This window comes from Caenorhabditis elegans, chromosome X (assembly GCF_000002985.6).
Source record: "Caenorhabditis elegans chromosome X".
In the NCBI taxonomy this organism is placed as follows: Eukaryota; Metazoa; Nematoda; class Chromadorea; order Rhabditida; family Rhabditidae; genus Caenorhabditis; species Caenorhabditis elegans.
This window is the reverse complement of record NC_003284.9, coordinates 6341329-6367016: the sequence shown is the minus strand read 5'-3', so window position 1 is coordinate 6367016 and position 25688 is coordinate 6341329. Positions and strand designations below refer to the sequence as shown.

The 25688-nt window shown below is 32.9% G+C and overlaps 8 protein-coding genes across 9 annotated transcripts; 3 read left to right on the top strand and 5 right to left on the bottom strand.

The window, feature by feature from the left end:
• Positions 1-185: 185 nt before the first annotated feature.
• On the bottom strand, positions 186-1002 carry C03B1.3 (uncharacterized protein; the record flags this gene model as incomplete). The annotated part of the gene is made up of 2 exons (NM_076668.5): positions 186-295; positions 765-1002. 2 exons carry the CDS (start codon positions 1000-1002, stop codon positions 186-188), a joined length of 348 nt encoding a protein of 115 aa, NP_509069.1.
• A 297-nt stretch (positions 1003-1299) lies between these two features.
• C03B1.4 (uncharacterized protein) lies at positions 1300-2521 on the bottom strand (the record flags this gene model as incomplete). The annotated part of the gene is made up of 5 exons (NM_076667.1): positions 1300-1491; positions 1543-1598; positions 1690-1874; positions 1948-2044; positions 2290-2521. 5 exons carry the CDS (start codon positions 2519-2521, stop codon positions 1300-1302), a joined length of 762 nt encoding a protein of 253 aa, NP_509068.1.
• Positions 2522-6258: 3737 nt separating this feature from the next.
• C03B1.14 (CHANNEL_COLICIN domain-containing protein) lies at positions 6259-7612 on the top strand. Its single transcript, NM_076666.4, has 4 exons — positions 6259-6312; positions 6387-6855; positions 6901-7119; positions 7510-7612. The coding sequence occupies exons 1-4, from the start codon at positions 6271-6273 to the stop codon at positions 7551-7553; spliced, it is 774 nt and encodes a 257-aa protein (NP_509067.1). The 5' UTR covers positions 6259-6270; the 3' UTR covers positions 7554-7612.
• A 1532-nt stretch (positions 7613-9144) lies between these two features.
• Positions 9145-9270, top strand: C03B1.10 (uncharacterized protein; the record flags this gene model as incomplete). Its single annotated transcript, NM_076665.4, has 1 exon — positions 9145-9270. One exon carries the CDS (start codon positions 9145-9147, stop codon positions 9268-9270), a length of 126 nt encoding a protein of 41 aa, NP_509066.2.
• C03B1.5 (Putative tyrosine-protein kinase C03B1.5) lies at positions 9174-11432 on the bottom strand. Its single transcript, NM_076664.9, has 8 exons — positions 11269-11432; positions 10826-11048; positions 10505-10594; positions 10362-10461; positions 10240-10316; positions 9947-10078; positions 9839-9901; positions 9174-9793 (listed from the first exon to the last, which is right to left on the bottom strand). The coding sequence occupies exons 1-8, from the start codon at positions 11367-11369 to the stop codon at positions 9593-9595; spliced, it is 987 nt and encodes a 328-aa protein (NP_509065.2). The 5' UTR covers positions 11370-11432; the 3' UTR covers positions 9174-9592.
• A 3508-nt stretch (positions 11433-14940) lies between these two features.
• Positions 14941-16701, bottom strand: C03B1.6 (uncharacterized protein; the record flags this gene model as incomplete). The annotated part of the gene is made up of 7 exons (NM_001136449.3): positions 14941-15395; positions 15440-15495; positions 15542-15625; positions 15672-15700; positions 16337-16432; positions 16478-16587; positions 16663-16701. The coding sequence occupies 7 exons, from the start codon at positions 16699-16701 to the stop codon at positions 15141-15143; spliced, it is 669 nt and encodes a 222-aa protein (NP_001129921.2). The 3' UTR covers positions 14941-15140.
• A 3202-nt stretch (positions 16702-19903) lies between these two features.
• On the top strand, positions 19904-20658 carry C03B1.9 (uncharacterized protein; the record flags this gene model as incomplete). Its single annotated transcript, NM_076662.2, has 4 exons — positions 19904-19988; positions 20037-20297; positions 20344-20399; positions 20443-20658. 4 exons carry the CDS (start codon positions 19904-19906, stop codon positions 20656-20658), a joined length of 618 nt encoding a protein of 205 aa, NP_509063.2.
• Positions 20659-21174: 516 nt separating this feature from the next.
• C03B1.7 (uncharacterized protein) lies at positions 21175-25204 on the bottom strand (the record flags this gene model as incomplete). 2 transcript variants are annotated; one of them, NM_001392787.1, is given in 13 exon segments in its annotated part: positions 21372-21536; positions 21583-21638; positions 21688-21777; positions 21820-22240; positions 22285-22563; positions 22664-22723; positions 23091-23465; positions 23510-23926; positions 23975-24114; positions 24169-24227; positions 24245-24280; positions 24333-24374; positions 24404-24436. In NM_001392787.1, 9 exon segments carry the CDS (start codon positions 24077-24079, stop codon positions 21372-21374), a joined length of 1968 nt encoding a protein of 655 aa, NP_001379610.1. In that variant the 5' UTR covers positions 24080-24114; positions 24169-24227; positions 24245-24280; positions 24333-24374; positions 24404-24436.
• Between the last annotated feature and the right edge of the window lie 484 nt (positions 25205-25688).

The window sequence follows — 25688 nt, the reverse complement described above, 5'->3', positions numbered from 1 at the left end:
ATCAGAACACGTTCCAAGAAAATTTTGATCGCTAAAATCTATACCGGAAAGTTGCATAATGTTATTTGCTTAAAAATAAAATTAAAATGGGAAACACTTAACAAAAATCAAAGTTAATACGGACAGTAGAGATGATAGTTAGGAGATCTACAATTGAAAATTTTGAAACAGTATTGGTTAGCCGCTCATTTTCTGACGGCAAGGTTCTCGTTGTTTTTCTTCTTTTGTTGAACATTGTTTCCACTCGGTTTGTAATGTATGATGTAAACTTGAAGATTAGGTGATACACCGCAGACTGAAAAATGTTGAATTACGCTCAACGTAACATTATAAACTGAAAACTGTTGCCTATTAGTTTTGTATTCCTAATCATTTTTCAGGAAAAAACACTGAGTGAAGCACTGATTAGGAAAATAAAAGATTTATAAGTAACAATCTTCTACGTCTATTTTCGTAATACTTTCTATAAACAATAAGGCAATTGTGAATGTTCTAAAATGTGTTTTATTCATAAATACCGTCAATATAATGTTAATATTTTCTCATCTAAACAAAACACAATTTCAAACAGTAAAATAGTAATTAAAATCGTCTATGTACTTATTGATTTAGTTGTTCGAGGAGCTACCTGACAACTTGTTTTGATATTGCTTTTTAGAATTGCCGGTAGTGGAGAGATAACGGTGTAGTTCTGGACGACAGCTTACAAACACATATTCTTTTAATATATTGGCAGTGTCAACTGTTCTGTCTCAAAAACCTACAGCATGCCCAGTGATAATGTACTTCCCCAGAAGCACATGATTCTTTTCCATTCTCATCTTGCGGGTAAGTTATTGCTCTAATGGCGACGCGTGTCATATTGAAATAACATTCCAGAACTCTGAATTCACCCATATGAGCACTGATTCTCTGAGCATCGATGGTCGCGTTTGGATACTTTCGCTGAATTCGTCCCAATATATGAGACAGCGTCAGGTTTAGAGGAATGATAGGTGGCATTTCTGGAAACTGGTAATCATTATCATAATAAATGTTAAGAATTCCATGTAAAATAATTCTGAGATATGTCAAAACATAGTTACAAAATAATAAAAAATGGAACAGGCTTTGTTAAATGTGTTAAACATGATTTATTACAGTCGATTAGCACCAATTAAAAAAAACAACTCGTAAAATGCATTCAAACTGATATCATGTACGGATATGAATGTTAGAAGTAGTATAGAAAAAAGTGCAAGGCAAATTGAATTCAGATGGTAATATACAACAACGTGATATTTCAGGATACAAATAAAATCAACACGCAAGACTATCAATTTTGAGGGAATATGAAGCGCGAAGCTCCTTCTCCAAGAAATATCCGTCAATCCAATCTCGATTGGCTGCGGAGATAAGAAGCTGATGATCCAGATCCAAGTGCTCGAATTTCAGCTTGCGGTAAAAGTCGGCACGGGCCAAGTAGTATGTGTTCTTGCTCTCTTGGTACTCCTACAATATATAGAATACATTTAAACTATTAACACATGCTTATTCTCAAACCTGGAGCAACTCCTCAAAGCGGTCCTTTATGTACATTTCGCAATCGAGCTTTGTTTCTGGAACAATTTTTTTTGTTTTCAAAATTTTGCCAATTTTTTTTTGTTTCCAAAATTTTGTCAATTATTATTTGTCATTTTTTGTATTTACCCGACATCAAATGAGGCATATCCTCGATGGAATCTTTCATGCTGGTCAAAATCTGGTAGTGAACAACGGCATCCTCTGGTTGGAGGTCTGGGTCAGGATGTGGCACAAAGTAGTTTTTTGGTACGACAAATCCTGGCTCAACGGTGCCTTTGATATCAATATACTGGCTGTAGGTAATGTCTTTCCTGAAACAAACTTGACAAAATTATTCTTATAAATTATTCTTATATTAGGCGGTAACTGTTCTTTAACACTTACTTTCGATGGGAACTTTTATTTTTCAACGTTTGAATAGCGATTGGCTTCGGGCTATAATTCACCCAGGACACAATTTTTTTCTCGTCGTCTCCGGTCCCTGGAACAAAAAATTCTAATTTTGAAGAAAACAATGCATTCTTGGTTGTAGATATTACGGCATCTTTTTGGCAACCGGAAATCAGTTTCCCAATGTTTTGCTGATTGTCGAACGTATAGTTTTGTTTAACTTTTATTTTGGAGTGTTTTTGAGCAAACGTTTTTTCAATTACAAAACGGACCATATTCAAAAAATCTAAACTATTCAAGGCAAATAACAAAGATTTTCCCCGTTTCAAAACTCACAGAAAGTCCAGTGGTACGTGATACTTCTTCCTTCGAACACCACTTCTGATTCATCTTCAAGTTTCGGGATGGGAAGAGTAAGAGCCCGGAGAACAACGTTGGTCAATTTGAAGCGATACTCAAAAGCTTTGAACTCTTCCATATGCACATCAATGTCTTCTTTTAAATCAGTAGCGTCTGGATACTTTTCGAGCACTGTTTTCATCAGGGTCTCACTGTCCGGGAGACTCATGATTTGAAATAAAATGCTAACTTGTAACAATGAACCTCAATCAAAACGATGATAGAACTGAGAGAAAATTTGGAAAAAATGATGAAAGCTGCTTTGATGAGTGAAAATGAAGCATAGATGTGAAGAGGCTATGGTTGTAAAGGGGCAATGGTTGTGGCGCATATACGTAATACGACCTTATGTCTGTACCGACTGTGAGCACAATTTGTAAAGAGATTTAGAGGTTTATTGATGTCTGTCTTTACTGACACGACATAAAAATTACAAATATACCCTAGCCAGGTTCTGTTTTATATTTAAAATCCGGAAGGTTGCCTATACTAATATCTTGAAAGTGAAAGACAGGGTGACCAGCGCCATCTGATTTTACGAATCAAAAATATTTTTGCGAAGCATAAGAACGACCTTGAGAGAATGTTTGAATTTGGAACGGAATTTTTTGGAGGTTTGAAAAATGGAAGTAACAAAGCGTGAGATAGAAATACGCTAAGCAGCATATCCATAGATTTTGAGCTGCAGGTATGTAGCATTTGTTAATGAGTTTTAGTAGTCGCATTGATTATTTCTGATATTCGGCTTGATGTAAACTAAATTTACCATAAACATGAAAAATTAGAAGAAGAAACCACGTTTTAAATATTCAACCATTAACCTTAAATTGAGAAAAGTGTGTAACAAATGTGTGCTTGCTGAAAGGAAGGGAGAGACAAACGCCCTCATCACACTGAGCATGTAGATTGCGAGTATCATTGAAGGGGGGCCATGATGGGCGCGATCACGAGGCGCGACACAGTCCTCGGTTATCTGCCGTTGGGAGAAAGCACACGAGAGGCTGAGAGAGAAAAGAAACAAACGGGGTTGGCAATGTGCCAATTGGGTCCGCATGAATTTCGTTGGCGGAGACTGAAGGATTACATAACAGTACAAGTTGGTTTTCGATTGCGTTGGAGAAAATAGGTATAAGTTTAAAGTTTAAAGCTTCAGTTTAACCTGGCTTAGCACACCAAAATTTATATCACATCTCTATTAAATATAATAAACATTCTAAAAACTCGTCATCGTTGTGCCAAATCAATAGAAAATAACTTTACAACTGATCACTAGATTTTAAACTACACTACTATTTGATGAGAACATCTAGAACACTAACTTGACTTAACTAAAATCTCTGAACACCGGGGAACTGCAGTCAACTCGAGAAACACCGTCTGTTATCATAAATTCTTAAATTCAATCATCCCATCAAATGTGAATCATAAAAAACGGAATGGAAAAAAGAAACAAAATTATAACGAGACTTTTTGTTGAATAGCATTCAAATCATCTATCTTAACTTCAGTAAATAATTGGGCGGAAGTTCTCAGAGTTGACTCTCTGAGTTGAAATACTCTGTATCCAATTACTATTTTTGAAAACATAAAATCTTTTTACTCCCTGTAGCGGTCGTTGATAAGTAGTTTCCAACTAGATTAATTTTCAGTTTCCAAGAAGAGTTTTCAATGCTATTTATAAATGATACCTGACAATCTCAGAAAGGATTGTTATAAATGAAAATGCTGATAGTGCCAAAAAAACCTTAATAATTAGCCTTTCATTCAAGTTCTGGTGAAAATAATTAGTTGTTGTTTTAGATCCGTTCTGTAAATATATTTGATAATTTTTGATAACTTTTTTTTTCGAACAAATTTTTTTCGAACCCCTTACAAATAATTTCAATTTTTTTTTTCGAAAAATAAAAAAAAATCATAACTTTCTATAAGATGTGATCAAATTTTGAAAAGTTTCCAAAAGAAATTGTGTATTAAACCCGCGCCATTTTAAAATTATTTACACTTCCATAAATTTATCCGTATATATTAAACGTGATACCCATTTTTCTCGTTAGGCTTAGGAATGGTGTTTTCCTAACTAGGGAATGGCCAGCTTAGGGGTGAGGTACCTAGAGACGCCACATATGCCAAACGGAAGCTGAGATCATTGGCTACAAGAATATGCTTTCAAATTCTGCAACGGACCTCTGGGAGTCTGGAAATTCTTGTCTGAAATTATGCTTTTGAATGCTCGAAAGTGGTAAGAATTTAGAATTTATTACAGAAAAACGTTTAATTAATAAAATTAGTTTTATACTTGAAACAAGTACTGTATGCACTGTATCAAAACACATTTTCATCTTTTCTAGGTATTCAACTTCACGTTTTTCTGTAATAAATTCTAAATTCTTACCACTTTCGAGCATTCAAAAGCATAATTTCAGACAAGAATTTCCAGACTCCCAGAGGTCCGTTGCAGAATTTGAAAGCATATTCTTGTAGCCAATGATCTCAGCTTCCGTTTGGCATATGTGGCGTCTCTAGGTACCTCACCCCTAAGCTGGCCATTCCCTAGTAAGCCTTTAGATTGGCTGACCCAATTTTGTTATCGTGGACAATCTTCTCAATTACTCAGAACCGTATTCATCTAACTTTTCGGAATACTCGGGTAATCTTTATGCTCCCTGTAGCAGTAGTTTATGAGTAGTTTCCAACAAGATTTTTTTTTCAGTTTCCAACTAGAGTTTGCAATGATATTTATAAATAATGCCTAACAATCTCAGAAAAAGTCGAAGAAATGAATAGAAATGCTGATACCGACAAAAAAACGGTGAAAATTTCTAAAGTTCAAGAAGAACGATTTGTTACCTCTTCGTCGTTTTTCAAACCCTGAAAGAAAAGCAAGCTATTAAGCAACAGAGCACAGAATTTATATGTCACAAGAAGAGGCTACAAATCATGTCATTTTAAATGTTTCGTGAAAACTTGTTGTTGTTGGGCTACATGCGACACAGGTACCATTGTCAAACACTGGCCAGCAAGATGTCGACTGCAAATATGGATTATATATAAGCAGGACTAGCTAATTTTTTTGCTTCACAAACAACTAACAAAACCAAAAACGAAGATACGAAAATATTAAGTGATAAGTTTCTCAGCCGATATTTTAAGATTTTTTATACGTGCCTAGTTTTAGAGGAAAACATCTGAAAATTTGAAGTGTTGAATCATCAGCGTTAAAAACTTTGAAAAAAACAAATGGATCTATAAATCTTTCTTGCACTGTTAAATATTCGATAAACTCAACAAAAAATTATGCTTTCCGTTCAAACGTCAAAGCTGTTAAATTGCATGTGACTTGTAATTTAGTATATTTAATATTATTAATTGAAACATTATTTATTGATATCTAATTCAAATGTTAGAATTTCAACAATGTTGGCGAACAGATATTAAATTATTTTCCTCCAAACTTTGGTTGAAGGGTGATGATTCATGTCAAGTGTAAGGTCATTACCTCAATTTTTCTGATAAGATACAACATGTCAGTCAAACAAAGCGATTACCGTTTGCATAAAAATCGATTCGAAAGGAAATAATTTTTCCTCATTCTTAATTCTTTTTTTTTCGAAAAATTTCACTTAAAAATAAAATATATTTTTCTATATACAACCACATTGTCTTTGTAGCGTACTTTGCTACTAGGGAGTTTGATGAGCTTTTTTTAAAAGTCACGCGTTTTCAAATAGTTTAATGTTTTCTGAAATAGGGTATTTAAATGTGAAATATTTTCATCGATTGTTAACTACATATTTCAAACGATTTTTTTACAGTTTCATACGTTTTTTTTCCTTTACCAACCGGGTCTGAATACATCTCTTCAAAACACGTTGTAACTATTGATCATTCTAAAACTATGTTTTTCAGATGAATTCAAGCATGAACTTTTTGAATCAGTGGAGTCAGGAACATATTGAAAAAGTCTGTTTATATATATATATATATATATACGTTGAAAAAATATATGTAGTAATCTAAAAAATCTGTATTTCCAGTTGCATCCAATTATTGCTGACGGCCTTCGAGGATTTGTTGTTGCTACTCACCGGAATTGGACAAAATATATCATTAAAACAAATGGCAGAAACTCAAACATTGTAAACTTTTTTGATAAGGCTCACATATCAAAACTAGGAAACCCAAAGTGGTGGGTTCGATTTGATCGTCCTCATGGAAACGTGAATTTCAATCATATAAACATCAATAAAGCTATAACAGGAGTGACTGATCCACACATAAAAATAAACCCGATAACTGCACAAATTTTTGGAATACTTGGGAAGGTTGCTGAAAAAACCAATCAAATTGCTCCTGCTTTCGCAGCTGCTACATTACTTTTCGAAGCTTATCAAATTTCCAAAGAAGTAAAGAAAGATATTGATCATAACACAACACGGAATACGGTCGAAGTTCTGGCAACGAAAGTAGGAGAATACTCTGCTGGATCAGCTTCGGCATATGCTGGTACTCAAAAATAGTTATGGTTTCAAACAACTAACTGTTTTCTAGGTAGTGCGATTGGTACCGCTGTTCTTCCCGGCATTGGGACAGTTTTCGGTGCTATTGTGGCTGGAGTTTTTGTAACACCTTTTGTTGCACAACTTGGTGATGTCACAGTTGAGTATATTCTGTCCAAAATGAAATGGGATGTCGTGACGATGGTTTGTAATGAGTGTGGAAAAGGATATGACTGGAACGTGTATCAGGATGTCGAAGGAGTGTGCAGTTGTAAGTTCTGTTGTCAATAATGAAAAAGTTTCATTTACCATTTTTGAAATGTTGTAACTACTTATATTTTAAAATTTTAGGGTCTCAAACCAGCAACATTATTTAAACTTCTCTAAAAGTGAAAATATTAAAAAATACAGCATTTCACAAGAAAAATTTAAACAGCATTCATTTAAAAAATCAGCTACATTTTGCCTAGATTTCACAAACTTAGGCCTAATTTTTTGACACAAACACACAACGCCATTTTATTACGTTTAGTGTATGCTTAAATGTTACGGTTGTATCTTTAACGAAAGTCTTTACTGACGATACTCTACCTTCAAATTGAATTTCTGAAAAATTGGATAACATTTTTGATTTTAATTTTAACAAAAAAATCATTTTCAGGCGTCGAGGCAAAAGCTGAATTTGTAAAACGCTCCAAACTATAATTGTTGATTTTAGCTACTTGTGTAAATAACAATTTTTTCAATAAATGGTTCTATAATCGTATATGTAATAAAAATTATAAATTCGCTTGGTTCAATAAAATATTCTGCTTTGTGTTCATTATAGTATTTTAAATAAATGTCGTCATACGGATGATTGTTTAAATTTAGAAAAGTGGATGTATACAAATTTTGCAAGCGTTGTGTCAAGGTTGGGAGCATTTTACATTTTATTCTACATTTCGTGCATCGACTCCTCACTTCTGAGGAACTAAACTACAATTTTTTATAGATGGAGCAACTATAAAGCGAAAGATGATGATGAAAACGTGAAAGATGCGATGTTATTATTTTTCTTGTGTATAATATATAGTTGTTAACTTAACTCCAAGACTGTCTATAACTATCTATAACTATAACTAAAAAAGTATTTTAGCTCACTTTCAGAATTCCAAATGAATCGAATTCCATTTGAAAATGGACACTTGAAAAATATCACTACAAAAAAACTAGAGGCAGACGAGCACATTGAACCTCTGTCACGTGCGATCATTAAATAACAGGAGCCCTTACGATTGATACGTCATAAAGATTGGAGATGGTGAAATTGAAGACCTGATAGTTGGGACATAAGCATACTTGGTACATCTTGAATGCTATATAAATACAATTTCTCTGTCAGTACGCCATAACATCTGGAGATAACATCTGCCATTTAGCCATGCACAAACAACTTGCACAAAAGAGAGGTGAAAATAACGATGCCAAAAAATTTAGGATAAAAAGCGGTTATGTTGTTTGCATCTTCACAGGCTCACCTGCTAGAGATCTTTGCCAACACCGTCTGCAGGCCCTGCCCATCACCTAAAGATTTTCTGTCATTCATCCTCTTTTTATCTGTTTGTCCCCATCCTCAATCTTAGCTCTTAATTCGTTAACTTCTAGGTTCCTTGACATTTCGTTAAGTAATCTTGCTTCTTTATTTCTTGTTTTTTGAGCCAACCCATCAAGAGCTATTTTTCTTCAAAACTCGAAATTTAAAAAAAGCTTATTTTTAAAAGCAGTTTGCTTGATATTTGTATGATTTTCAAAGTGTAAAAATTCAATAGAAAACAAAAAAACAGGAAAAAACACAGCATTTGCATAAAAGGTTTTAAAGAAAACAACAATTTGAGCAAAAAATGATCAATTTTGTCAAATTTTTGTAATTTCTAATTTAGATCTTAAAAAATATCTTCAAATTAAAAAATTGCACTTAATTTTGTTTCTGACCTAAAATATTCACCGAAAAGCTATTTCTTAATGTTTCTTGATTTTTTGACCAATTCTGGGCCCTGAAAAATTTTTTTCCCCATCCTGTCTCCATAACAATTACCTTGCTTGAATAGACTGGTTCACAATTATCTCTTTTCTTTATTTCCCTTTCAAGAACCGTTCTCCTTTTATCATCAACTAAAATGTAATTTTTTACACATCTCAATCAAACGACGATAAGTGAAGGATGGTAGAAAATGGAAGAAGACAATCCAAGTTTGTAAGGATGTTTTTTGATGCTTCAAGTTAACTACAATTTTTTATAGATGAAGTACAATGGATGGAAGTATCAGGACGATTGGGATGGATGGATGGATGGATGGATGGATGGATGGATGGATGGATGGATGGATGGATGGATGGATGGATGGGTGGATTGGGACGATCGGAAGGGATTCGGGACTAGACGACGACGACGGCGAAGGAAGGAAGAACAGATTCGAAACAGATCGAAATGGTTTATTATCGGGTTTATTATTGTTTGAATTGTGAAATTGAAGTTATGTGCTGATAAAATATGTTATAGAAACCGTTTTAAAGATACATATTTAATATGAAGCTGGGAGAAAACTAAAATATAATCAAGCGTGTTGAAGCTCAAATCAAACCGTATGATAGTTGTCATTTGTGAAAATTACATAATCTTGAAAAAAAAAAAATGAAAATTGAACACAGGCCAATGAGAAAATACCATTTAAAAAATTAGATTTACCAAACTCCAATTAAAATTATTCCAAGCTTACTGGAACAGAAAAAGTATGAATTTCTTCTGGCCACGGCAGATCCATCCCACGTGTTCTTCTCAGCCGTTTATAATAATTCAAAATTTCACTTTGTGAGCAACTGGTCTTAAGATATGTTTGTGATGAGGCGTGAAGCGCTGATGACCGAAATTCTGGGTTGTAATCTTTCAAAGATGACATAAATTCCTAAAATAAAAAAAAACAATAATTTTTATACATCATTTTTTTCACCTGAAGCGGGGTTGAGTAATTGCTGTAGTCTGGGTAGAAACTCTCGGATATTGAGACTTTATACTGAAAAATAGATCTTTTAGATGGCATCTTAACAATAATTCATACCGATTCTAGATCAAACTGAGTACATTTTTTGAACGGATTCTCTCCCTTGAGAAGAAAAAGTGACAGAATACCTAGACCCCATAGATCTGCTTTTCCGTCGTAACCTTGCAAATTGATGATTTCTGGAGCTATCTGAAAGTACAAGATTATTCTTACTTAATATTTTAGTCTTGTTTGTTTCAAACAGTATAATATTTTACAAATGTTTTAAAATTTGTTCTCTTGTCAAAATTTTGATGGAATATGAAAACGATGTTCTTCCACATTTCAAATAAAAATACAACAACACTTACAAACCCTGGAGTTCCTAAAATTGATTGATTTTTTGATTTTCTCGTTTGCTCAAATGTATTAGCCATTCCGAAATCAGCTGAAAAAAATGATTAAAACAATTTCCAGATGAATTCAAACTTACAAAGTTTCACAACACCTTCGTGAGTCATTAATATATTTTTAACACTCAAGTCTCCATGAACAATTCCCAAATTGTGAATATGTATAAGCGCTGATATCAACTGTAATATCAAAATTAATGTGTAAACTGGTTGGATTACGTACATTTTTACAAATATAGGCAACATGACTCTCGAATGTTTCTGATGAGGCGAGAAGTGATAAGTCGCTCAATGCAGCATACTCTAGACACATCTGCAAATTTTCAATTGGGTAAAGTATTCCATTTTTCAACTTTGACAATGTTTAACTAAATTCAATATTTAAAAAAGTTATGTGAAAATTAATAAAACACACTAGAAAAATGTATGAACTTTTTTGTCCGTTGGTAATTTTCCGATAAAACAGTATACAACCAAAACATGCATTTTATGAAAAACATGCATTCTCTAAAATCATCATAAAACAGTTTTTCAAAAGTCTTGCCTGAACTCTGAGCCCTTGTTGAAACGTCTGACAATAGATTGAACCAATAAAGAGCACATTATCATGATGCCGACACAAAGTATGCGTGTTAACTTCTCTGATAATTTTGTGATAATCACACTCTGGAAACCGTATAACTTTCAAAGCAAATTCATTATGCAGTATTTGCTCTCCTCGTGCGTCCAACCGATCAGAATGCACCAACATTACTTCACCGAATGCTCTAAAAATGTTATGTTCAAAAGTAACACAAAATCGATCATTTCTTGACTGAAAACCATAAAAAATCTGATTTTTAACTAGAAATTTTAAACTAAAAACTAACATTATAAGAAGATCAAATTTTTGAACTTTTTTCCAAGATTCGGATTTGTTTATTAAAACTTTCTCCTAAAAGTGACAACTTCTACCTTGTACGTCCAAAAATATGATATTTCACTCACCCTGATCCAATTTTTAGAGCTGGAGACCAATATTGTGGTATGTCCTTCATAAGGAATAGAGAAGTATCGCCATTAGTTTTTGATTTCTGAGCACTTTGCATTTTTTAATAGAGGTTTCTTGTTTGTTTAACGTTGTATTTCTTCACAGTCTTTTTAAGGTTCTTCTGAAAATAGATTGACGATTTTAATACCATATATAGAATCAGAATTTTTTAAAACATCAGCAAACTAAGTAATTACGTTTTGAAATAGAAAACCAAAAAAAGAAGAACAACTTGAACTCAAACGCAACATGAAATAATTTAAATTAAATGGTATATGCTAAACATGATTTCAAAAAGAAGGAGAAATGAAAACCAGGACTGAATGAATCTTTGCACCCATTTCTAATTCCTTATCGTGAAAAATCTCCCGAAAGAATTGAAATGTGTTTTGGGACTGGCACGCCAGGATCCGGCGAATCTAGTTTGCCGAAGATTCAAACTATCCTCACGTTTCATCATGCCTCTAGATAATTTCATTGTGGACGTGCAAGACATCCGAATGAAAAATGACCGTAAAACACAGGTGTGTTTTGCACACAACACAGAAAATATAAAAAAGCAATTTTCCGGACGGAATTGCAAATATATTTGCGGTTGGTCAGCAGAAACTATCAGCGATTTGCATGATTACACGCTAACCGCAATGTTTTGAAGCTGCAAAACGATACGACCCCCGAGAATTGATAAAGAGCGCATTTGATAGGTTTATAGCCACATATTGAAAGCCAAACATGTGTGAGTGCGCTTTTATAATACTTTGCTGATGATTATTTGTTTGTTTTTGAAACGATATTTTCATCAAATCTTAGTTAAAATAGACATTTGGAAACTAAAAACGCTGAGTTTCTTTGTTTGTCTAACACTAACTAATGTTTAATTTTTTAACTTTAAACTTCTGATTGTATTTATTTATGAAAAATTTGTAAGCACGTCGTGTTTTTTCAAAATGGCAAAAAACAAAAGCGTCGAATTTTTTTGGTGTCTTTAGGAAATTTGCAAAAATGAAGTTTCACAGGGCACTTTTAGACTATTGTTATTTTAAACCTTTACAACTCCAGAAATTTTTTTTTAAATCGTATGAAACTTAGTGATTTTCACATTTTGAATGTGACAAAAAAAATCTCCACTGACGCTACCTCACTTTTGAAATAATAAAAGTTTACTTATTCAAAGGTGCTTATCACGATATTATCTGAAAAACCCAAAAACTGCAATGACAAACGACAAGAAATTTGACTTATGAATCCACAAGAAAATTAGCAATTTTTCAGATTTGCGGTACATGGAAGCTGCCAAACCGAGAAATTACTAGTTGACACAAACACTTTTGTTCCAAACCCCTCAGGCCACTGTCCAAATCATGTAGAAATTTGGTTGCTGCTGTGATATTGCTGGCAGGAGCCGCAATAGTTTAACTTTTATGGGAAATAACTCAACTGGAAGTTAGTCTGATTTTTATGAGATTCTACAATATTGAAAATTTACGAAGAACAGTAGTGAAGTAGTGAGTAGCAGTGACCGCATTAGTCAAACGTCGTACTAGCTCTACATGTTAAATGTAAGGTTTTTATTTTTTCGGTTTTTCTTTTTTAATTCGTATTTTGCAGACTAATCAGTCACTAAAAAAATTATGTTAGAAAATGCAAAAACAAATAATATTGGGCTTCAACTAAACTTCAATACAACCTAAACGAAACATCACGTTTCTAAACACGTGATAAATCATCATCTGAATCAGCATGAGTAATTGTTGCTCTTTGAGTCTTACCTAATATACTTTTAGTTCCGGGTTTGAAAATGTTCTTTGGTCTTTTGAAAACAACGTCAGAGCTCATAAAATATGTTTATGTGTTTCTGCTCAAATTTAATTTTTGCCACCAGATTTTGACTTTCCGATGAAACTTAGTTTTTGAAGTAAACTCAAAACTAAATCTTCAAAACATTACTGGCAGAATATAAATGAAACTTCTGCAATTTGTAGTAGACCAGGCGGATAGGAAATCTATCAGTACATCAACACCAAAGAAGAAATTCCAGGCACACACGCATTGCAAAATCAGCCTTGAATTGATTCATGAAAAAGTGCAAAAATTATAAGTTAAACCAAGTCAGCCGAAACATCTAGAACGAACTTTGATTTTTCAAAACCCGCAAGAGTCTGTGAAAATGTAAGTGTGTGAAATATATTTCTTTAATAAAAACAGAAAAAGATGGAATACATTTTATAATATTAATAGAAATGTGAGAATTTTGAATTTTTTTTTGGAAAATTACAAGACAACATTGAGAAAATTGATATATTATAAAATGAGAAATGATGAGAAATTCAAAACTTTTCAGATTTGGTACAGTGCTTAACATGTTCTATCTAAGATCAATTTTCTAAAGCGATTTTACAAGTTTTTCAATGGCTCATAACGTTAAAACTACAAAATTTACTATTAGCAAGAAAGTTCCACTGATAAATCGTTGCTCACAATTTCCTTTATTTGCTCACAAATACTAAAATGTCCCAACACAACTATGACCATATAGATATAACAGTAAACGTCTCGCAAGTCCATTTTTAGGTAGCTTTTTTAAAATCTCTGTAATTTAGAAACTAAACGTTTTCTTGAGGAATGTTTTGATAAGAAAACATTTTCTAAAACATTTTCTATAACTTAAATTCAATTTAAATGTTTTCGAGCGGGCAGAACTTTGATTGTAATAGCTCAAACAGCGAGAATACAAAGCCATACTTCTAAAAAGTTTTTCAATTTTGATTTTTAATGAAAATATGGTTAAAAATGATTTTAAAAATATTTCTTAAGAACAAATGTTCCAAAAATGAGTTTTGAAGAACGTAACCATATTTTTGAAAATAAGGGTTCAACAGTGTTCAAAAGTACCCAGTTTCAAAATTTTATAACAATTTTATTAGAGTAATTTGATGAATGTGCTACATTGTAAAAACAAAAATAAAACTTTTCCATAAAAGTGTTTTGTTCTCGAGTTACTGGCGTTTCAGTAGAATCCAACAAAAATGTTGATATGTTGACCGCTGTACATATATACTGTGATAGTTGTCTTGAGTTTTTTTTTTAATAAAAAAAGGTATTATTGTTGAACACATTTTTTGATCTCAATTTTCACAGGAATCAGTAAGTCAATTAAAATATTCACAGCTTTGTTCGTATAATGTTTCAAAAACGTATTAGACAAAATTCTGTTACCTCAAGGCATTCGTGCACAACTCAAGATTATTCGAAGACGTCACACAGTTTAGGAAGAAGCTGTTACTTGTTTGCTGCTATCGAGCTTCTACAGCACTTTAAAAAATGCTTTAAAAAATGCTGTAGGAGCTTGATAGCGCATCTATAAACCACCTCAACAGTAAATAATCCGAATTTCAAAACGACTAAAAAGCACATTCGCAATCGGGTTCAAGTTTTACCATTATGATAAGCTTTATAAAATATTTTTGTTCATTAAAAACACTACAGACCAAAAATAAAGATGTTATTTTTGCAACTTGACAATAAGAAAAGCTATCAACGCTAAAACAAAAAGATTCCAGCCACACGCATATTTCAAAAAGTGCAAAAATCAAGAATATAGGCATATCTACCATAAACTTTGTTTTTTTTTTCAAAAACCTTTATAATCTTTATTAAAAAACAAAAATTGGAATACATTCCATAATAACAATAAAAACGTTAGAAAATAGGAATAATTATTGTAAAAAAACATCACAAGATTGAGACAATTGATATAAAATGAGGAACTTGTAAACTTTCGAAATTTGAGATACATTTTTTAAAGCAATAACATGGCTTTCCAACTAACTTAATCAAAATCTTTGCACATTGCAAGAAGTAACTCATTGTCTTCGTTAACTTCTGTATCCGGTTCAAACTCTGGAGCAGCATCTCCATCGTATTCCGTTACAACCCGAATAGCTGCCAGAATACGTTCGAATTTTGGAGAGTTGTCGTGTAATGCAACAAGAGATACCCAGTTTGTAGGAAATGGATAGTTTCGCAGGTTCTTGATGAACAACATTTCGTGGAGAAAGTGGATGTGATCGGTTTTTTCGAAAACCTGAAAGTGATAAATTAAAAAGTAAAAACATGTGAAATCTGTACCAAATACAATTCTTTATTATAGTTTTTCAAAGCAGCGTTAAAACGTCTGATCACATCTGGAAATAAAGTTATTATAAAAAAAACAACTTTTTAAAGCATTACATTTGTAATTATCCCCTTTCAAATGGCGATTATGATATCGCAAATAGCCGGATTGTGATAGAAGGTGTTTGATATAGTTGTGAGCTTAAATTCAAGTCGTATAAAAATGTTATGTGTTAAATAAACTCACCGTTGGTTATATTTTGCATTTTGTTGACTCTGAAAAATTTAAATTTCTGAATAAATACAATTAGCAGAGTTGTTTATCTTTAAAATTTGGCACGAGAAATCGAAGTTTTTGGATTTTCATAAAAACATGTTTATGAAAAGCAAAAATATTAGTACAGTAAAACACTGTTGGTTCTTCTCGAGTTTTTTCTCCTTTTTGAAATTACGCTTGCCATTTTTGTAAATTTTCTTGAGTGCAGTTGTCAAATTTCCAAAATAGTCACCCTAATGAAAATGAACTTTTAAAATTTCCGTTGTTAATACGTTTCGGAAACTATAAATAGTTATGCACGTTCCAGTCAATTAGACAAATTTCAGCTTTTATTAAATCATTATTCATAGGTTCGTTTAAATAAAACTATAAAGCAGCTGAATATTGCCCTTTGAAAAATATCTCAACAGTTTTATCTGTTAAGTTTAAAGTTTAGACTTAAAGTTATATTATATGGGGTTATAGCAGGGTCAATTTCTCTAATTTCTCTAGTTTGCCAAAGTCCAGTTTCGTCATGTCTACACTAAATTTATGTGAAATATTATGTATTACCTAACAAAAATAAAAACACATGTGTTACAAATTTTTGCAATTTTGAAATATATCAGTTTTTCAACCTCTGAGTTCAAACTCACTTGGAGTGCCTGAAATAAGCATGAGTAGATGACTGGAAATTTTTGTTCAATGCATCCATTAAGTCGGATCTCATAGATAAAGTTGGATAGTTCCTTCTGAAATGAAAAAAAATTCACTTCAACTTCAAAAGAATGTGTCACCTCATGTATATTTTCAACACTTCCGGTCTGTAATATCTCTTGTGCGGCTTCTCTTCAATCTCTACAATTCCGTAGCGCTTGGTGACCGGCACTTGAAGAATTGCTGCCAGCTTAAACAATTTTGAAGATTAACAAAAAAGCGTGGAAAGAGAACAATTCAAATCTAAGTTAATCCTTTCGCTCACCTCCAGCTCCCGCTCGAATAAAGTTTTTGATTTGTCCATTAAGTCTAAATCTGCAACCGCAGCATTAAAGTTCTGAGAATAAATTTGGATGAAAAAATATGAAAGTACGACAACAAAAAAAAATAAATTTAGTAGAAAAAAGAAGCGGAAAACGCTTGAAATGAACATAGGGTTCGGGATCCGAAATAACCAGCTTGAATTGAAAAAAGGTCAGCGGAGGTAGTTCAACAAATGGAAATAGAAAAAACTCTTCATTTTTCAAATAACAAGTGAAGCTTAATACAAAAGTTATATGTCTTTGTACTTCCTTCCTAAATAGTAAGTACAAAACTATCACAGTTTTTTTTTGGAAATCAAAACAATTTTTGGAACGAATAAAGGTATACAAGTAAGAAAATAATATTTTTCAGGGATTTTTTTCCAGTTATCATCCATTGAAAAAAAAAGGATTATCTGTTTAACAATAGAATCGGCTCGCCTGCAATGCATGACAAAACCGAAAACCATTTCGGAGCGCCAAAACTCGAGCGAAAAGGGATTTGATAAAAGCGGATGAAAGTTTGATATTCTCTTCACAACGAGCACTCCATCCTCCGTTTTCTCTCATCTCTCCAGAGACCTAGGTGTGCGAGGTGCATGCCTCAACTTGGCCGTCACTGATATAAGAATAAAAAACACACACACATACATGTATGTAGACGACAATCTCATGGAAAAGAAAAAAATGCTAGAAGCTGCTGGGAGTGCAAAAAAAGAGAGAAGAAGCAAAAAGAGCGCCACCTCACTACTAGCTTTGAAATGTATCCGCGATAGAGAATAATAACACGAGGCGCCATTTAGTTTGTGGGACTCATTTTTTGTCAATTATACAGATGGTGGATTGGTTCATAAAACACATGAATAAAAACCTAGGCTGCATTAAAAAAAGTGATCAAAACTTTAATTACATTATTTTTCTCTGTATTTCAGTTTTGAAGACCAATGTTACACTGATCAAAAGTACCGACAATGCGGACTTAGTCTAAATTCACAAGTTTCCAAAATTACTATAATAAATACTCTAACAATATGAACATTTTGAGCAATTTCGAGAATTTTTGAATGTTTAAATTCCTAAAACAGTATAGAATACGGAATGTAAAAACCATTGAATGGCAATTGAAACTAAAAAATTGATGAAGCTAGTTTTTCCTGAGATTACACCATTCTTTGAAAAATTTTGAAAAAGTAAATTTGAAAAATTCGAAAAATGTTGGAAATCTTTACTGTGAAAGGATATTTTATCTCTTGAGAACCGCTGTTAATACATACACCACATAGAAGCATGGAAGTTGGTGAAGTTTAGAATAGATTTAAAACATTTCCTGAACACTCCTTTTCTCAGAAAGATCAAAATCTCTAGGTAAGACATTAGGATTTATTGAAGCGTAAAAGAGCAAATGCTCAGTCACATAAGAGGGGCAAAAAATATATTTTGTCAAAAAGTAGACTCAATAAAAGTTACTTTTAAAAAAAGTTCAGTGTTGGGGAAAAAATGGGCAGATATGTGAATAAAACAAATAGTATCATGGTTGTACAAGATGATCACATCTTATTCTAAAAATGAAAATTCACTTATGAACCAAGTTTCTAAATTAGTTTGTATGATTCTTTTGTGTATTTCATTAATTTTTTCCAAGTTATTAAAATTGTATTCAAATAAATAGATAAATAGAACAAGAATTTTTAGAATTTACGCAAAGTATTTGTTTATTTTCAGATAAACCCACGTTTCCAATATGGCCTTCAAATTTTTCATCTGGAAGGTAAACCGAATTCAAAAATTTACGCAAAAATTGAGACCTGTTTTCCATATCTGAATACTTCACAATGGAGCAAAGCTAAATAAAACAATTAGACAGCTGTTTCAAAAAGTTATCCAAAAAAAATTTGCAGATATCCTTTTTTACGTATAACAAGATTAAAGAGCTTTTGGAGCAATTTCAAATAGAAAATGACGAATCAAATTTGGATCAACGTAAAATAACTGAAATAACAAGATAATTGATCATTTTTTGATTTTTTTAAATAATTTTTTGACATTTGAGATTTAGTAATGCACCAATAATAAATAAATATGAAATTAATATTTTAAAGCATATCATTAACTTATACCTTTTTTATTATAATAATGGTATAATTGGCTCATTAATTATTTGGGTTTGATTTCAAAAGGTTTTTATTTCTACTTTTAAACAACAACAAAAAATAATTTTTCGATTTCCGTAAAAATTTTTTGTTTAAATTTTCAATAGAACCAAAAAATCATTTTCTCAGAAGAAGCCAAACATCTCGACAAAAAGTGGCATGCACTTTCAATAAAATCAGTGCAAAATATGGCAAAGTCGTCAAAGTGCATGTAATCTTACGGGGCAAGTTCAAAGGGATTTCTGCTTCCATTCAAGCTGCTTCATTTTTCAGTTTCCTGCTGCGTTCTTTGGTGAGTTTTTGAGTTGTTGTTATTGTTTCTTTATTTTTCAATTATACTTCATTCAAATTTAAAAAATAGTTTCTATTAGCAATATTGACGTAAAATTTTCTTGAAAATAATAGCCGTTTTATTGTTATAATTGAATAATGCCAGTGCATGTAAATTCTTGGAAGCTGTACTCTATTGAAGGTTCACATTAAATCCTCAAGATTCCAAAACTTTTCAGACATACTTATTATTCGTACTATGATTTCTGACCTTTAATACAAATATTGAATGTTAAATTATAGTGTTAAACACAAAGGTGAAGATTTTAATGTTGTTCATGTTTTTATTTGGACAAACGTATTCCAAACCCTCCACGCCATTCCACAATTACTCGAATAAAACCTCTTAAGCTTTTTTTCCTACCTCTCTTTCCATCTTTTTCTCATAAGTGCAGAAATGAAGGTCAATTCTGCCTATTTGTGAAAATCTTCGTTTGAACGTTCTTACCTTGCACGTCTAGACATTTTCTTTAGTATCATGAGAACCAACATACCTTTGTCGGTATGGGAGGTGCAACGAGAAAGTAATTAGTCAACTTCTTATCACTTTTTACAATTGCTAGTATATAAAGCCGCCTGAGATAATTTTTCGTGCTGAATTCTAATTTTTGAATAGTACATACTTTTAAAGACTTTTTCAAATATTTTATTCTATAGGCAGTGCGAGAAAAACAAAATATAATAATTTCTAACTTGTTTCAAAAATAAATTGGTGCTCAGAAACATGAAAGAAGTCGAGGAAAACTTCAAACTCCACTCTATTCCATCATGCGCTGCTAAGGAAAAAATGGGTGCGACATTTTCCAATGGTAAGGCTGTGAGACTTAATATTTTAATTTGTTCTGTGTAATTTTCAGAGTCAGCACTACACGGCACCGTTTTGGGTCACTTGCTTAACCTCCCGAATGTGAATACAGAAGTTCTGAAAGCTATTTACAAAATGATAACTGTTAATGGCAACCAAGACAAATTGAGTGATATTGGTATATCTAAATTCTTAACAAAATGGAGAACGGTTTACTTTTCCAATAAAAAGCCACTAATTGATGCACTTAACAACCGATTTTACGATGATGTTGTTAATGAAGAGTTCGAGCATTTCATTAACAAGCAGAATGGTTAAACAAATAATTAGTAGTAAATGTTATTATTCTTATTTTTCAGACAATTATATGGAAGCGAGAGCTGAAATTGGTCTGCTCATTGAGTTATATCATAAAGTGAGTCTTTAAATTATTTTTCGACATACATGACATTTTTTAGGATTACCTGAAAAGTAACTTTCTGAACAATGATGCACTAGAAAAACTGATCATTTTGATAATTGCTACTGATTACATGCCGATGAACTTTTTTCCAATCTTCAACTACTCTTGTTCAACAACTGATCCCAGTTTTAAATCACACCTCCTGAATTCAATTCAAAACCTTTTTCTTGTTGGTTACGAACCAATTCTAGACAAATTACTATTTATTTAGTTGCTGAATCAGTTTGTATTGTGTATAATTAATCAAGTTTCTGTGTGTGGTTCAAAACCATTTTTCTCTTTACATATTGATGATTTTGATAATTTTGTTTTTGAAAGTCAATCGTAAACTTATTTAAAAATGAATGTAAATGTATCTGCAACGTTAAGGCATTAATGAGCATTTATTGACTTACATTAAATTGATCTACTAACTTGTTTGTTTTCTTTAAGTCTTCTTGTACATATTTCTACTTGTACATTGTAAGTCTTCTTGTACATTGAACTATTGTTCCGTTATGTCATATTAGCATCCATCATTGACCAATACATTCTCAAGTTTTTTTGTTGCAATTATTTTTGGAACAATCAAATTTTAAAAAAAACTGTGCAATTTATTTTTCCCAGTAACTTGCCTTGTTCGAAATATTTCATACTACAAAACTGGTTGAATCGCTGTCTTGGATATTTTGTGACTGCATATTTCATTGACACCGTACAGAAAAAGTGTTGTTGACAGTTATCTTTTGTGCAAAAAAAATCTTTGTCATGAATAAAAACGGAATGAGAGAAAGAAGGTGAAAGAAATGTAATGAAATTTTTTTTTTAATAAGTGATATCCTTGATCAGATACAAGTCTACAAGCAATGTAATACATATATAAAACTATAAATAGAAACATAAAAATTTTCTTCCAGTATTTTGAAAACACAAATCAAAAGTGATTTATCTGTCGTTAAACAAAATTTCCTCCAAATCAGAGAAACCGACGGAAGAGCTGGGGCTATTGGTGTAGAGCATGACCATCAATGAATATGAGGAAGTCTCGTAGATTTTTGTCCAGCTTTTGGCAATTCTGTGCGATTCCCTGTCAGCAAGCTTTTTGAATCTCTGAAATAATAAAAAAGATACTGGGTGTGTTCTCAATTTTCTTTACCTCGTAATGGTGTACAATTCTGGTGTCAATGTATTTCTTGACCAGTTTTGAGATTGCTGAAATTGAATTAAAAATATTCACAAAGTGTTTTAGATGTTTTCTCACTCTTATTATCATATTTTGAATTTGAATACTTGCTGCAAAAATCCTTGAATTCTGCATTACCAACGAGAAGCGGAGAAGTTTTCTTTGCAACTTAAAACAAACAGATTGGCTTGAAAGGATCTGAAGGCTTACATTCTGAATGGAAATTTGGCGCAATACCTTCCGAATTCATGAACATTTCTAACTCTTCGCTAGCCGACTCAAACACCTCATTGTTATTTTCAGCAGCATCTTCTGTTGCATTTTCCTCGTAATCGGCAAGTGTTTTTCGAACAAAATCCGCATCTAACTCTGGCAATAAACTTCTGCTAGATCCTGTCACAAAATTCGTACTGGATGAAGATCCGAATTCAAAATCTTCGGAACAACTGTTATCTTGTATTGCATTATGAGATATTTTGGAGTCGAGTAACTTGATAGTTTCTTGTACTTCTTCCGTGCTAACTTCTCCCACTCTTGGAACACCATCGGAGTTTTTATCGTCAATAACGTATGCCAACCACTTTCCGTTGTCAAGAATGTTTTTAGATAAGTTCCCGGCAACGTAGAAATTCTGAAAATTGAAAAAAAAGTTTTGATTTTGCTCGGCATTTGTACCTTCTTCTTTTTCGTTCTCTGTCCTTGTTCAACTATTTTTGATCCGCCACCCGTTTGATCATCTCTCATGTAATGCCTCGTGTCAATGGGAAATTCTTGAATTTTCTTGTTTTCATCGAGTTCCAAAAGTTTATATTCTCCCGGCAGCAACTCAATGGAATGTGAGCCGTTTTCATTCACCACGTAGACACCTTTGTTCGCCTTGTTACGTGCACGTCTTTTCTGACCTTTGCTAAGCCGTTTGCCTTCTATGTCACCTTCTGGAGAGTTTGCTATCACCTGAAAATATTTGAGAATAATACAATTTTAGTGTAAATTATTAAAGGCTAATGTGTATGTGGGAATTATTTAATTACGTTGTAAAAGTAGAAATACTCACTGTGGTTTTCAAAGAAAGCGGGAAATTCCGTTCCCTTTGTAAAAAATTGGCTCCAGAATGCTAAAAAACTTCAGATTGAAACGCAAATTCGTGGCGTTCTAGAATGTGCTTTTTGAGTGAACAAGAATATTTAGCAATATTTTGAGAGTTATGCATCAAGTTTCTATTATATTTGTTGAAATTAACGCTCTCGAAAAATCTTAAACCGAAGGAACTGAAACAATAGATCGGTCTACGTGCAAACAGAACAACAAAGTTTGAATTTCCATGTGATGTGAATCATGTGGAATTTAACTGATTTGTTGATCTGTTTTTTCTTCCATTTGTTTATTATGCTTCATAAATTTTAGTCTGGAAGTCCACGATTTCAATTTCTGTAGTCTTTCCAAATTCACTACTTTTTATTTATTTTTTTCAGAATTCTGACCTCTCGCACAGTTGGCTTCACTTCTCCAGCCTCTTGAGGCATTTTTCCCAATGCAGTCATTTCCGCAGAAGTTGTATCAGCCATCTGCTGGCCAAAATTCGAAATTCGATACTCTCCGGGTAGTAATTCAAATGAATCCACAGTGTGCTCCTTCACATCAAAACTGGTTTGATTTTCATTTCTCCCGAACACGTTTGTGACCGTGGAAGAAAACATGACTTCACTTTTCTTCTTATTATCATTGTTCGCAGGATATTCTGTTTCGATACAAATGTCTTTTGGTTTGATATTTGTGTGAATAACGTTGCTATTTTTATCTGCTTCAGTTGGAGACTCCGCCAATTTGTTTGTACTCAAAGAAGCACTGCTGCTTTCCTGAATTTTTGAGATAAATTAGGCATAAATTAAACATATGTTACCTTGTTCTTCTCCAAGTCTTTTTCAACAAATAATTTGCTCTGTTCTTTTTTCTCCTTTCGCAGTTTATCTTTCAAGCGTCTTTTCTCCTTTCCAGTTAATATATCGTTCTCTACACTCTGGGCTTCGCCATTAGTTTGCTCAAAATTCTCAAGTTTGAACTCTACAGTCGCCTGCTTCTCAGCTTCGCGAAGTTTCTGACGGTATCTCCGACCATCTCGACCAACCATCATCTCAGGATTCAATTCCTTTATTAGTTTCTTCTCAATTTTTCCTGCAGGCAGAACCTTGATTTCGCTGACGTCGGAGATCATTCCGGAGTCGGGCGTTCCGTGTTCCGCCATTTCATGACTGATATCTGTAGCGGGGCTGAGACGGCTTGACGTTTCATCGGTGCACTCAACAGAAATAGGTTCATCCTGAAAATAATAAAGATTAAAAAGAAATATAAGAATACGTTTACTTACTTTCTTGCTTGACGACGCATTTTCTGCTTGGGGTGGTGATTTATCTTCAAAGTTTTTCAAAGTTTCATAGTCTTTTACAGAAACCCCTGAAATGTTTCTATCCATATCATTTCGTTGTTCCTTTTTCTCTGCGGGTTTTCCTGAAACATGATAGACGTTCCACAGGCATTGCTCAGCAACTGCATTTTGCTTACATAAAGCTTGGATATTTTTCTTGTGATTTTCAATTGGAGTGCTCTTTGGTGCAGCTTCCGCTTTCTGTTTCAGACGATTTTCTTGTTCTTTTGTGTCCACGTCAATCGGCGTCTGAAAATTCAAGTTGAATATATTGCTTTGATATTCACAATTAACGGCTCACTTTTGAAGTGGTAAGTTCCGATGAACCTGTTGGAAGAGAAAACTTCTCATGAACATTTTCCCATTTATCGAGGAAATTCGAAAGTTGATCCTTCATTGCCGAAATGTTATGAACATCTTGAGATTTACCGCATGGACAGTCCGAACTGTTGAATTTGATAATGCGGCCTTCTTCCGCTGAAAAAATTACTATGTTTTTAATATGTTTTACATAAAGTTTAATAAATTTTGAATTGTTAAGCTGTGAGATCAGGAAGAAAATTTTCTGAAATTTTCCTAACCATAACTTTGTTTCAAATCTTCCGTTTTTACTCTCACCCTTCTGTGAACAATACTCCATTTTACATTCTGCTACATTTCATTCAATATTACATCCAAAAAACTTTACAACTTGAGATTTACGAGACAAAAAACCAACTTTGCGCAAAAGGGTTAACACGCTTCAGTAGATACGTTTCTTCAAACTTCTTCACGCAAAATCCTGGCATGCTGATCATTTTCTCAAAACCACGACGATCTTCATTATTCATTGTTCGTTGCAAAAAATGCCATCCTGCCGTTATCTGAAAAAAATCAACCATTTTTGGAAGCACGAAAACGTTTAAAATCAATTATATGGTGCTAAAATAATTAAATAACATAGCAACACTTATAGAAAAACTTTTAAACTGCGCAAAAATTGTTCAGTCAACAATTGATATTTTTGGAAGTTAGTCAAAAAAAAGTTTTTTTACAAAATTCTCCGGACATTGGAACTTGAGAAATTACTGTTAATTTTTTTCACAGTAAAAACTTACGAGATCAAGTTCTCCGACTCTACCCACAATAAATGCATTTGACGAGATAACCATGAAAGTACTAAGTATCTGAAAATAAATTGTTTCACATTTCAACAGATAAATTTCAAACACAAAAATGAACAAAAATCCGACTATCAAACGAAACGGAAAACGAATTATGCCGCCCGTGTTCTGTTTTCATTGTAGATGAGGGACTGTGCAAAACGTATAGGATTTAGACACAACGATATTGTGCACAGTGGTCCTGTATTCCAGAGATTGAACAAAAGAGTAAGAGAGTGAGAGATAGAGAGAAAAATACAAAACTGTCAACGCACTGTGTAGTGTCTTGAATGATCGATCAAAAGAACAGAGGGAGGGTGTGAAGAGAAAGAGCACCAAAAGATCAAGAAGTATGATTGATGACGGCCGGAAAAGAATGAAGAGGGCATGGGATCAAAAGTAGGATTGTGGTGGTTTTTTTTTCGTGTCAGAATATGTAAAACAGTGGTAAATATTGTTGTTGCGATTGTTGCAACAACAACATGTGGCCAAATACATTTTTATGTAAACATTTG

What these genes read in the sequence shown, in the direction of transcription:
- C03B1.14 (NM_076666.4), top strand. Translation starts at nt 6,271, where the DNA reads ATGAACTTTTTGAATCAGTGGAGTCAGGAACATATTGAAAAA. An exon ending in GTCAGGAACATATTGAAAAA is followed by an intron (nt 6,313 to 6,386) that starts GTCTGTTTATAT and finishes CTGTATTTCCAG; the next exon opens with TTGCATCCAATTATTGCTGA. An exon ending in TGTCGAAGGAGTGTGCAGTT is followed by an intron (nt 7,120 to 7,509) that starts GTAAGTTCTGTT and finishes AATCATTTTCAG; the next exon opens with GCGTCGAGGCAAAAGCTGAA.
- C03B1.5 (NM_076664.9), bottom strand. Translation starts at nt 11,369, where the DNA reads ATGCAAAGTGCTCAGAAATCAAAAACTAATGGCGATACTTCTCTATTC. An exon ending in CGAAGGTGTTGTGAAACTTT is followed by an intron (nt 10,317 to 10,361) that starts GTAAGTTTGAAT and finishes CATTTTTTTCAG; the next exon opens with CTGATTTCGGAATGGCTAAT. An exon ending in CTCAGTTTGATCTAGAATCG is followed by an intron (nt 9,902 to 9,946) that starts GTATGAATTATT and finishes TCTATTTTTCAG; the next exon opens with TATAAAGTCTCAATATCCGA.